Here is a 12885-nt window from a genome sequence, read left to right on the forward strand (position 1 = left end):
TTGTGCTCAGGATTAAGAAAAACACATTCCTCACACAGCTTCCTCCAGAGAAATCCATTTCACCATGACCGCTTTCTCAGAAACCTCCTTCAGTCTAATAAACCCCAAGTCATAGAGTGCAGTGACTGATCCATTGTACTGTAATAATTACCCACAAATATGTGCAGACACAAAAAAGAGATCAATAACAGAGTAGTCAGACAATAAATCGGACTGATGATCATCCACAAGGAAGTAAAGGGTGGGTGGAAGGTATTTAAGAAAAACCCAGGAAAGATAAATAATGCCAAGTCTAGACTGTCAGTCCAGCACTCCCTTCTGTTCATCCAGTCCCCCACTCAGCTGCCGACTGTGCCTGGATGCCTGTTACTGGTTACTGGTGTTACTGGGTGCCTGGGTGTTACTGTTACTGTTACTGGGTTCCTTTCTTTAAAATGCATTGACTGCACAAAGTGTGCACACATGTCCCAATTTCATCCCCGGCGACAATGCATAACCATACCTAAACCTCACATGAGAGCAGTTCTGTATCCTGGACTGAGCCCTGAGTGGGTGGAAGCTCACCTCTTTCACTGGCCAGAAGTGATCTTGGGTAAGTCACTTCCCCTTTCTGAGGCTGAGTTTCTTCATCTAGAACTTGGAGTTGGCAATACTACCACTGATGAAACAGGTTGTTTGCAGCTCAAATGCTTTCATTTAAAATAAGACAGGATCGACCAATTAAAATAGCAGTGTTATAAGAAAAATAATCTAACTAATGTAGTCAACGTCATGGCCCATACTGATGCTAGAAGTAGTGGGAGGCTGAGTGACCAAATGTCAGGAGAAGGGTTTTGAGTAAAGACACAGCCTGAGAAGGGAAGCTCAGGAGACCCAATCTGGAAAAGAAGGCGACATCGTTATTCTGAAAGATACGCAAGTCGCAGTCTTTAAAGCTAACTCCTGAGGCTACAGACTTGAGCTCCAGACGGCATTGTAAGCATAATATGACTGCAGGATGGTCAGAAGATCACTGGTTAGGGCTTGCCTGGCAGCTCAAACAGCCTATGTCTTTGGCTATGAATACAGACAGACTGGCTTTTTAGAAAGAGCTGAGTTAGCCCCCTCAGGGCCAAGGTCATCATGGTCCATCCAGAACTGCAATTCCCCAAACCCTGTCTGATATGTTCACTGTTGGATCCCTTAAAGCCCTGGTCTTAAAGCAAATCACTGTGGTTTTGGTATCCCCGTGAGTGACTCAGTAAATCCAACTCCCACTTTTAACCAAATTCTCATTACTTCTTCTCTTGCAGGATACAACTTAGAGAGGGAAGATCTTTCTTCAAATTTAAGGTAGCTCAGAGGGACTTCGTGGAGAAGGTAATGGCAACTCACGCCAGTACTCTTGCCTGGAAAATCCCATGGACGGAGGAGCCTGGGTAGGCCTGCAGTCCATGAGGTCGCTAAGTCGGACACAACTGAGCAACTTCACTTTCACTTTTCCGCTTTCATGCATTGGAGAAGGAAATGGCAACCCACTCCAGTGTTCTTTCCTGGAGAATCCCAGGGACAGGGGAGCCTGGTGGGCTGCCGTCTATGGGGTCTCAGGGTCAGACACAACTGAAGCGACTTGGCAGCAGCAGCAGAGGGACTTGGGCACCCCATGAGTGGTGCCAAGGAATGGGTCTCCAAGACTCTTAAGAGTCTTGGAGAAGACTCTTGAGGCCCCCTGGGACTGCAAGGAGATCAAACCAGTCTATCCTAAAGGAAATCAGTCCTGAATATTCATTGGAAGGACTGAAGCTGAAACTAAAACTCCACTACTTTGGCCACCTGATGTGAAACAGCAAACTCATTGGAAAAGACCCTGATGCTGGGAAAGATTGAAGGCAGGAGGAGAAGAGGACAACAGATGATGAGATGGTTGGATGGCATCATGGACTCCATGGACATGAGTTTGAGAAAGCTTCAGGAGTTGGTGATGGACAGGGAAGCCTGGCATGCTGCAGTCCATGGGTCAAAAAGGGTTGGACACGACTGAGTGACTGAATTGACTGAGCTTAGCTGGGGGTGGGGGGTAGGTAAGCTTCCTTGGTAGCTTAGCTGGTAAAGAATCCACCTGCAATGCAGGAGACTCCTGTTCCGATTCTTGGGTTGGATCCCCTGGAGAGGGGCATGGCAACCCCTCCAGTATACTTGCCTGGAGAATCCCCATGGACAGAGGAACCAGGAGCCCAGCAGGCTATACAGTCCTCAGGGTGGAAAAGCGTTGGACACGACTGAGTGACTAAGCCCAGCACAGGCTTAGAGGGCCAGTGCTATCCCACCCCCTACTCCCCCAAAAGACCTATATTTATATTCCAGCTCTGTCAGTAAATTATAAGGCACTTAGGAATCTAAGTGCTGTGTTAGGTTCTTTAATATATTACCTAATGTAATGCTTTTAATGATCTAAGGATAATTAACCCCTCCCTCTATATAATAGAAGAAAAGGAGGCTTAATGAACTCAAGTGATCTGCCCAAAGTCACAATAAACGCCCTTCTATTACTGATACTAACCTTTCAAGACACCTAGGACCAAAAGAAGGAAATCCTGTGTGTGGATCAAAGAAAAGGCTTAGCTAACAAGGAAAGTCCTTAGTTTACTGCTGCTGCTGCTGCTACTGCTAAGTCGCCTCAGTCGTGTCGGACTCTGTGCGACCCCATAGACGGCAGCCCACCAGGTTCCCCCATCCCTGGGATTCTCCAGGCAAGAACACTGGAGTGGGTTGCCATTTCCTTCTCCAATGCATGAAAGTGAAAAGTGAAAGTGAAGTTGCTCAGTCGTGTCCGACTCTTTGCGACCATGGACTGTAGCCCACCAGGCTCCTCCATCCATGGGATTCTCCAGGCAAGAATACTGGAGTGGGTTGCCATTTCCTTCTCCAGGGGATCTTCCTGACCCAGGGATCGAACCCAGTCTCCTGCATTGCAGGCAGACACTTTAACCTCTGAGCCACCAGGGAAACCCTATGAAAGTGAAAGTGAAAAGTGAAAGTGAAAGTGAAAGCGCTCAGTCGTGTCCGACTCTGTGCGACCCCATAGATGGCAGCCCACCAGGCTCCCCCGTCCATGGGATTTTCCAGGCAAGAGTACTGGAGTGGGGTACCATTGCCTTCTCCGTAGCATGTGGTAATTCCCAACAAATGATATCTGGTATTAGTAATAGCAGTTCATTACAGGAACCATTAACGGATCACATACATTGCATGGTTGCCATTGAAAATTTTTCAAATTCTGGCCATTCATCTCATTCACTCTCTCCATTCATCCAGTGAATCCTATACATTCACTTACTCTTTTTTTTTCCAGATCATGGAAACTTATTCTTAAATCCACAATCTCATTTATTCTATAAACTCCATAATGTAAGAAACGCCGCGGGAAGAAAGAGCCACCTCTATGGACCGTTGGTGAAGGCCTTTATTGGGCGGTCGCTCTCGGGCAGAACTCCCGGGGCGGGTGAGCAAGGAGACAAAGGGAGTCTGCGAGGTAGGAAGGGTGAGGACAGGTTTTATAGCTACGGCCGGCTTCCCATATAAGGAAGAAAGCGCGGGTTTCAGCGGTGTCTAAGGGCTCCATGTCGGCTTCCTGATTGGATGGCTTGGTTGTCGGCCCGCCTCCTGGGCTTGTCTGCGGCTCTCTGCCGGGACATGTCCCGGCATGTCCGACCTTGCCCTTACTTTTCACATAAGGGCGGAGACTTTGTGTCCTCTTCCTCACTATATCCCAACACCTACAACAGTGCCTGACATTGGTTCAGTCCAGTTCAGTTCAGTTCAGTCATTCAGTCGTGTCCGACACTTTGCGTTCAATCGTGTCTGACTCTTTGCGACCCCATGGACTGCAGCACGCCAGTCCTCCCTGTCCATCCACGAACTTCCAGAGCTTACTCAAACTCATGTCCGTTGTGTCCGTGATACCATCCCAACCATCTCATCCTCTGTCTTCCCCTTTTCCTCCTGCCTTCAGTCTTTCCCAGCATCGCGGTCTTTTCAGATGAGTCAGCTCTTCGCATCAGGTGGCCAAAGTATTGAAGTTTCAGCTTCAATATCAGTCCTTCCAATGAACATTCAGGATTGATTTCCTTTAGGATGGACTGGTTGGATCTCCTTGCAGTCCAAAGGACTCTCAAGAGCTTTCTCCAACACCACAGTTCAAAAGGATCAATTTTTCGGCGCTCAGCTTTCTTTACAGTCCAACTCTCTCATCCGTACATGACCACTGGAAAAACCATAGCCTTGACTAGACATTGGTAGTTTTCCTAAGTTAACTGATAGAAGGCAGAAGGCTAATCCGGATTTTAGCTCTTGCTTTTCACCATTTTCATCAGGACACATAGGCTTACGCAGTCTCAGTCTTAAGAAAACAGATGTGACCCCAGGCAACACCTTTTCCTTCAAGGCACAACCAGATCCTTATACAGAGCCTCGGAACCCCGAGGTGGCGGAACCCTAAAGCAGGCGGAAAACAAGAGTGACGGAACCTGAAGGCAACGGAATAGGGAAAGGTGGAACCTCGGATTTAGCGGAACCAAAGTGCGGCGCCCAAGGAGCTACCCGGACTCTATTTGGAACGGAAGCCCAGTGGCCGCCGGCTTCCTGGTTGCGCGGCGGCTCTAAGGGCCCAGTTTTATCCGTGGCGATGTTGCCCTACACCGTGAATTTTAAGGTGTCGGCGCGCACCCTCACCGGGGCCCTCAATGCCCACAACAAGGCGGCGGTGGACTGGTGAGGGCGCCGGGCTCCGAGGCCGCCAGGCTCGGCCAGGAGTCTGTGAGGGGGAAGGGGGAAAGAACAAGAGGTTTCATCCCCCCGCTTAATTTTTTTCTCTTCAAGACTGGACGCTGCCTTCACACTTTAGAGATTTTCATTTTTAAATGCTGGCTTTCTGTTGTTACTATAAAAGCTGTAAAAACCCCCCCATGTGGGAACTTGCCCTGGGTGGATATATTTGCCTTCGTTCTCTCATCTCTTGTTTGTCTTCGCTGTTTCCCCTCACCTTCCTCACCGTCCCCATTCCCCACTCTTACCCCTCTCCTCCCAAGTCTCCGGGCTTCTCGCCCCCATGTCAGTTCCCGTTCTTCCCCAGTTCTGTCTTCTTTTTCTCTCATCCCCGTTTCTTAACCTGTATCCATTCAACAATGTGCTGGACGCTGTGCCAGGACCCTGGGCTCTCGCCAGCTTCTTCATTTCACCTTTATCTTTTTACTATAAAATGACACCGATAATTAACAACCCAGGCAAATATAAAGCAGACTACTTGGTAGCTGTGGCTCCTGGGAAGGTTGGCAAGAGTACAGAAACTTCCTGTTGAGTGTTCATCTTTTTATCTGGTTGGCGGGACCAGTGCTTATCACAGAGCATGGAGTGTGATCCCACGCACTCTGTGGATGCTCGGGATTCAGGGTTGAGTAAGACGAGGGATAAGCTCTCGAAGACAAACAGACGACCGGAGTCGCTTTGTATGTCTTTACACCTCTACAGGCATATCTGTCAGAACTTAATTTTTTTAATCCGAAAAAAAAAGAAAAAAGAATTTCAACAAGTTTTGTTTTTTAAAGCTTAGCTAGACCTTTTCTATTTAAATGGTAAAATGTAAAGTGCTGGCCTTTGGGCTTACATAATAATTTTATTAATGGTGGTGCCAAGTGGTTAGATTTATCTGTTCTTTTGGCAAGAAAGAAGTTGTTTTTGCTTTGCTTTTAAATGTTAACACTTTTTGTTAGGGGCTGGCAAGGTTTAATTGCTTATGGATGTCATTCGCTTGTGGTAGTGATTGATTCCAATACTGCTCAAACGCTTCAAGTTTTAGAAAAGCATAAAGCGGATGTTGTCAAGGTAAGTCAGATCCTACTTCCACCCTATCATAAATTGGTCTGTTCTAAATATCGCTGGAATCTCATTAAAGTCATATGTAGAAATGTTGAGTAGATTTTACATGCGATTCTCTTAATTGGGCTAGCCTAATATTTCCATATCGGGTTTTCCAAATGGCCTCAGTGGTAAACCCACCTGCCAATGCAGGAGTCTCCGGTTTGATCCCTGGGTCAGGAAGATGCCCTGGAAGAGGAAATGGAACCCACTCCAGTCTTCTTGCCTGAAGAAATCCATGGACAGAGGAGCCTGGCCCGCCGCAGGCTATGGGGTCACAAAGAGTTGGACAAGACTAAGCACACATGCATATGCACTGTCTCCATATATGCTTAATGTCGCATCAGTAATTGAACTATTAACTGCTAGTTCTTAGGTCATTTTAATGCTAGTGGAAAACACCAATTTTGTCCTGTACTGCACCACTCATTTCACTCATTAGTTTTGAGCATCTAGTAATGTGCTAAGAGTATAGAGAATGAAAGCCCTCAAGCAATTCATTTGTCTAGTGAGGAAGAGTGAGAAGAAAACTCACAAATACAGTGTGGTAAGTGAGACCGCTTTCCATATGCTATGGGAAGACAAAGGAACTACAGGTCACCTGGTTGTAGGGATCAGAGGAGGGTTCAGAATTCTCTTCATTTTAGGGACTTGTAGACAGTAGCTGGCTGAGTGAAAAATTAGGAAGTGCGGCTGCAGGAGAAAAGGAGAATAGACTCGAAAGGAAGCGGTGTGTGTAAAAGATGGAATACACATGTAATCAGAAGTGATGAAAGAAGGCAGCCAGAGAAAGTCACCTACCCTGAAAGGTTATAAGATTAAGATGGATTTTGGATTTTTTAAGTAGGAGATTGATTTGATCATATTTTGCATTTTAGAAAAACTCACTCTGGCAGTAGTGGAGGATCTGTTGGAAAAGGGCAAGACAATGCAATGGGATCACGTTAGGACAGTTGTAGTAATTTGGGCAGGAAATTCCTTAGGGCCTAAAATAAAGAGACATAAGGAGTCAGATTTAGGAGGCTCTCTAAGAGGTGAACTTGATAGCATTTATAGTAAACAGTCTTAATCGGGCGGAATGACTCCAATGCAGGAGCCCCCGGTTTGATGCCTGGGGTCAGGAAGATCCACTGGAAGAAGGGATAGGCTACGCCACTCCAGTATTTTTGGGCTTCCCCTGGTGCCTCAGAAGGGTAAAGAATCCTCCTGTAGTAATGGGAGACCTGGGTTCATCCCTGGGTTGGGAAGATCCCCTGGAGAAGGGGAACAGCTACCTATTCCAGTATTCTGGTCTGGTGAATTCCATGGACAGAGAACCCTGGCAGACAATAGTTCATAGGTTTGCAGAGTTGGACGTGACTGAGCAACTTTCACTTTAGAGGTTGAACTTTACAGTGAACAGTCTTAAGGGAGAATCAGAATGACTCAGAGGTTTCTGTATGAGTAACTGAATGGGTAGTATTGTTGTGATGACATAAGTGTGTGAAGTCAGTGTTTAAGGTGCAAAGTCTGAGACACCTGGGGCAATTGAATTATACTGATCTGAAATTTTAGGAAAGACATTACTATTGGAGATGGAGATCTGGGGTCTTTTATTGGTTGTGAACTGTTTTACTGAGATACTCATACCATAAAATTCACCCATCTAAAGCATCGTACAGTTCCATGGCTTTCATTATATCCAGAGTTGTGTAGCCATCACCACGATCAATTTCATAAACCCCCAAAGAAACCTTGTACGCCTTAGCAGTTGCCACCTACCCCCTTTCACTTCATCCCTGGGCAGTCACTAATCTGCTTTCTGTTCTGTAGATTTGTCTGTTCTAGACATTTGAGATGAGTGAGATGGTGCAGCGTGTGCCTGGCGTCTTTCGCCAGCATATTGTTTTTCAAGATTCATCCGTGTCACACAGCTTGTGTCCGTACTCTTCCTTTTTATCACTGAATAATATTCCACTGATACAACGTTTATTTATTGATGAATATTTGGCATATCTTACTTTTTAGATATTACGAACAATGCTGCCATGAACGTGTGTGTACAGTTTGTCTGTGTGAACCTGTGTTTTCATTTCTCTTGAGTATATGCCTCAAAGTAGAATAGCTGACTCACATGGTAACTATATTTAACTTTTGAGAAACTACCAGACTGTTTTTTCTCAAAGAGGCTTCATATTTTACATGCCCATAGCAGTGTATGAGGGCTCTAATTTCTCCTCAAACTCAACATCTGTTGTTACTTGTCCTTTTGATTAGAGCCCTCCTAGGAGAAGGCAATGGCACCCCCACTCCAGTACTCTTGTCTGGAAAATCCCATGGATGGAGGAGCCTGGTGGGCTGTAGTCCATGGGGTCGCAAAGAGTCTGAGCGACTGAGCGACTTCACTTTCACTTTTCACTTTCATGCATTGGAGAAAGAAATGGCAACCCACTCCAGTGTTCTTGCCTGGAGAATCCTATGGGCGGGGGAGCCTGGTGGGCTGCTGTCTCTGGGGTCGCACAGATTCGGACACGACTGAAGCGACTTAGCAGCAGCAGCAGCAGCAGGGGGAATGAAGTGGTTCTCATTGTGGTTTTGGTTTGTGTTTCCTTAATGGCTAATAGTGTGTAGCATCTTTTCATGTGCTTAGTGGCCATTTGTAGATATTCTTTGAAAAATGTCTACTCATTCCTTTGCCCATTTTAAAATTGTATTTTTAAAAATTTTGGAGTTGAAAGAATTCTTTATGGTTCTAGATACAAGTCCCTTATCAGCTATATGCTTGGCAGATATATTTTCTCTCATTCTGTGATAGTGCCCTCTGAAGCACAAAAGTTTTAAATTTTGATGTAGGCTGTAACCAGGAACCATTGCTTTTCCCAGTGTCAAGAAGATTTATACCTTTGTTTTTGTCTAAGGATATTATGATTTTAGCTCTTATATTTGGGTTTCAGATCTATTTTGAGTTAATTTTTGTATGTAATGTGCAATAGGGAAAAAAATACAGGGGATTGTTTTTTTAATATCTACATGTATCCTATGATCTTGCTAAAACTCATTAGATTTAGTAACTTGAGTGTTATTGTTTTGTTTTTCTTACATAGACAATAATGTTATCTGAAGATAACAGCTTGGATTTTTCACTAGTAATCTGATATCTTTTCTTTCTTTTCCTTATCCTCCTGTGTTGATTGGGACCTCTACTACAATGCTTAGGGCTGAGGGAGAGAATGCCTTTGTTACCCTGAGCCTAGGAAAAAAGCATTCAGTCTTTCACCATCAAGTCTAATGTTAAGTATAGGTTTTGTTTTTAATTTTTTTGTTTTTTGGGAAGAAATATTATCTCTCCTCCCATTTCTGTCTTTTTTGCATTTCTGGAGTTTTCATTTCTTAGTATAGATCTGTGTTTCAGTCTGGTGTCATATTCCTTTTGGCTAAAGAATTTCCTTCAAGTCCTTGAGGCATGTATCTGGTATTGGTTGATCCTTTCTGATTTTATTTTCTGAGAAACTGTTTCACCAGTACTTTTTTTTTCCTTGTAGTGCTTTAAAGATCACTCCATTATCTCCCAGAGTAATTTTTGTTGGGAAAATTATGCATAATATGTATGCATTGTATCTTTTCTCATCTCCTTATCTTGATTTTCAGCAGTTTGATTATGATTTGTTTAGGTGATTTTATATTCAGAGATGGAATTCAAGTACTACACATACATACACACACACACACACACCCTACAATAATTCTTATCTGTGGTAGTTTTATTCTGTAAAGTTGTTGGAAACACTGAATTAGCAAATACTGAAACACTGATTGCTCCTAGGGGAAATAATGCAGTTGGTTCCTAGTGAGCCTCTAGTTGCAATATTTTCATCAACTGATTGATATATAACCTTGTTTTATATGTGTTTCTGTTAAAAGACATCTTGTTTATTTTTATACTGTTGATTTATTATCATTGAACTCACGGCCGACAGCACCATAACTCATGCCTGGACAAAGCTTATTTCATGTGTTTTTTCTGTAATGCATGGCACAGCTTCTTGTGCTTAGGAGCACTAGACAGCACTTGAGCACTGTGCTGGGGACCGTTTTAAACAGTGAAGTCACAACTGGAAGCCCAGAAATGCAAAAACACAGTAGTAAGTAGGCCTCAGAAAAGACATTTGTTTACATTATGAGAACTGACACAAGAGCACCTTGTTCAGCCGCAGCTGGGATGCTCTGGTATGTTGAGTGACTCAGATTTTTCACTGCTCTGCATGTGTCCATTAATGGCTATAAAAGTACTGCAAATACTGATTCTACAAATAAAATTACAAATACGTTTTAGCAAGTAGGCAAATTCACAAATACAGATTCTGTAAATAACGAGGAGGGAGAGTATACATACCTTCACTCATGTATAAAGTAAACATACACATATATACACATTCAAACATATATACATGCATATGTGCAGACACAAAATTTTAAAAAAACTCTTGCCTGAGGAAACGATGTGTCTCGTTAACACTGAAGTTCGGAACACTTTTTTTGCCATCTTTTTCATGAATGCTGTTAGAATTGATTAGCGTGCTTCCCTACCTTAGCATTTTCTCTGAATGTGTTTACTTTTATGTGTACATACATGTGTGTGTCTGTGTACATAGGTATATGCCTATATATTCAAATATAGGTATATGTTTGAAGAGTCTGTGGTGTAAAGTTTGTTAACTAAACACATACTTGAATATCAGCTGCAGGCACTGTGTTAGGGTCTGGGAATAGAAATGTGAGCAAGGCCCCATGATCCTGCCATATGGAGCAGGACTGGTGATAGGTCAAAACGAAGTAAATAAAATAATTACAGAGTATTATGTGGGAAATGATCCAAAGTAATCAAGTAGGAGCTGAAAAAGGGATGTTGTGGCCAGGGAAGACCTTGGCTCAGAGGAAGACTCTGTTTCATTCCTTATTTGTCAGTGCTCAGGAGTTAACCTGATTTGTGCTGGGATTCTCGTATTTTTTATTTTAAAAACTATTAATGTTATTATAAAAGTATGATGCATAAATTTAGTTTTTTTAGAGAAAAAACTGCTGCAATTTTTTTCCGATTTTATGAGAGGGATACCCAGATTTTTTGTTTGCTTTTGTGTTTCCTTTTGCAAGATTTTGGTAGCTCAAAGTTGTCTCCTTTTAATTAGAAGAATAGAGTGCAAGAGAAGATTCTTCTTAACAATTTAGGATTTTATGTGTTATGTCAGAATTAGATTTTATGGTCTTTACTGTGATTAGATGATATACCAGTGATCATACCATTTTAAGAGATGGTATTCTGGAATTTTTACCTGAATTCTCCAGATTATTAAGGCTGTGTCTCATTTCTGATATTTTAAAGGCAAGAAAGTTGTGATGTTTTCAAAACTATTTTAGTTGCGACTTAAAAAAAATCATAAAAATGTCTGACTTTTGAGGAAGCTAATTTCCTATTTTTGTAATATAAATGTAGAATGTAGCTTGAGTTCTGGTCAGTGTTTTATGAAAATTATGTATGTTTACATCCATTGTAAATATTTACTTGATTTGGTTTCTTCTTGATACTAGGTTAAATGGGCCAGGGAAAATTATCATCATAACATTGGCTCGCCATATTCCTTGCGCTTAGCTTCTGCTGATGTCAATGGAAAGATCATCGTTTGGGATGTAGCTGCAGGAGTAGCGCAGTGTGAGATCCAAGAGCATGCCAAGCCTATTCAGGGTGAGGAAAGTCCACGCTCCACTGAGCGTCTGTGTAAATACACTTACTGTGTAGAGCAGTTGGTTTTTGTCCCTTTCATTTACTTTCATCACTTCTCAGTTAACTCTTGATTGTGTGTAGCCAGTTCTGTGGATCTGAATCTAGCTTTTTTTCCCTATCAATATGCTCCTGGGCTTATTTCCTCAGATCTCAATTGATTTGTGCTTTGGTAAAATGCATTCATTTCAGTTGAGCATGATGAGAAAAATTAAGCTCCTTATAAAGGGTCTTGTAGATCTAAGCTACCAGTAAACTCCCCTGAACTGCTCTTTGAATTGGCCCACAATGCTTACTTTCTGCTAATAGAGATAAAATGTTATTATCATTTTCATGTATCAGTAGATCATTTGTTTGCTTGCTTATGTTACTGACCTAATCAATACAGTATTCCTGGGCTTTGACCGAGTGGCTCTCTTGACTGGGTGAATCTTTTTAAGTGACTGTTAAAAAAATATTTATTGAGTACTTACTGTACCTATTGAACTAGATCTTTATCTTCTCTTTTTTGTTGTGAAAAAACATGCCAATTCTGTAAAGTCCCATTAAGTAACTCCACAAAAACATTAGGAGAATCTAACATTGATCATGGCTAGGACAAGTCTGACATAAAGTTTTAACTAATGAATAGTGTAAATTGCCTTGTATTTTCTTTGAGGTAATATTTCAGAGTACTTGGAAATGTTGACCTCTAGATTCTAATGTTCAGGCAGCTCATTTTTATGTAAAGTTAGTTTTCCCTGTCAATCTTGACACAATAAACTTGGATGCAACATTGAAGACAAGGGGGGAAGTTAAAGATTTTAAGGATTATGAAAACACATACACAACTAGATATAATAGGAAAGGATACATTAACCAAGTGTTTTAAAGTGGGTGATTTCTGAATTTTGTCTTTATTTATCTGGTCTTTGCAGATGTTCAGTGGTTATGGAATCAAGATGCTTCCCGGGATTTATTGCTTGCTATCCATCCGGCCAAATTACATTGTGCTCTGGAATGCAGATACTGGCACCAAACTCTGGAAGAAGAGCTATGCTGATAACATTCTTTCTTTTTCTTTTGATCCTTTTGATCCCTCACATTTAACCTGTGAGTACTAGTTTCTTGTGGAAAATGGATTGAGGTATTTGTAATATATATGGTTAATGCTATATGCATAAGATACACATACACACACCCATCATACATCTTAAAATGAGATGCACATCTAGTTCATATCTTTTCAGCTCTAGGAC

General features: G+C 42.4%; 1 protein-coding gene across 1 annotated transcript; it reads left to right on the forward strand.

Moving 5' to 3' along the window:
• Positions 1-4482: 4482 nt before the first annotated feature.
• LOC108635489 (WD repeat-containing protein 11-like) lies at positions 4483-12689 on the forward strand (the record flags this gene model as incomplete). Its single annotated transcript, XM_018045607.1, has 4 exons — positions 4483-4749; positions 5748-5859; positions 11458-11611; positions 12565-12689. Coding segments are annotated over 4 exons (658 nt in total), but the record flags the coding sequence as incomplete, so codon positions are not given.
• Between the last annotated feature and the right edge of the window lie 196 nt (positions 12690-12885).

Source organism: Capra hircus, unplaced genomic scaffold (assembly GCF_001704415.2).
Source record: "Capra hircus breed San Clemente unplaced genomic scaffold, ASM170441v1, whole genome shotgun sequence".
In the NCBI taxonomy this organism is placed as follows: Eukaryota; Metazoa; Chordata; class Mammalia; order Artiodactyla; family Bovidae; genus Capra; species Capra hircus.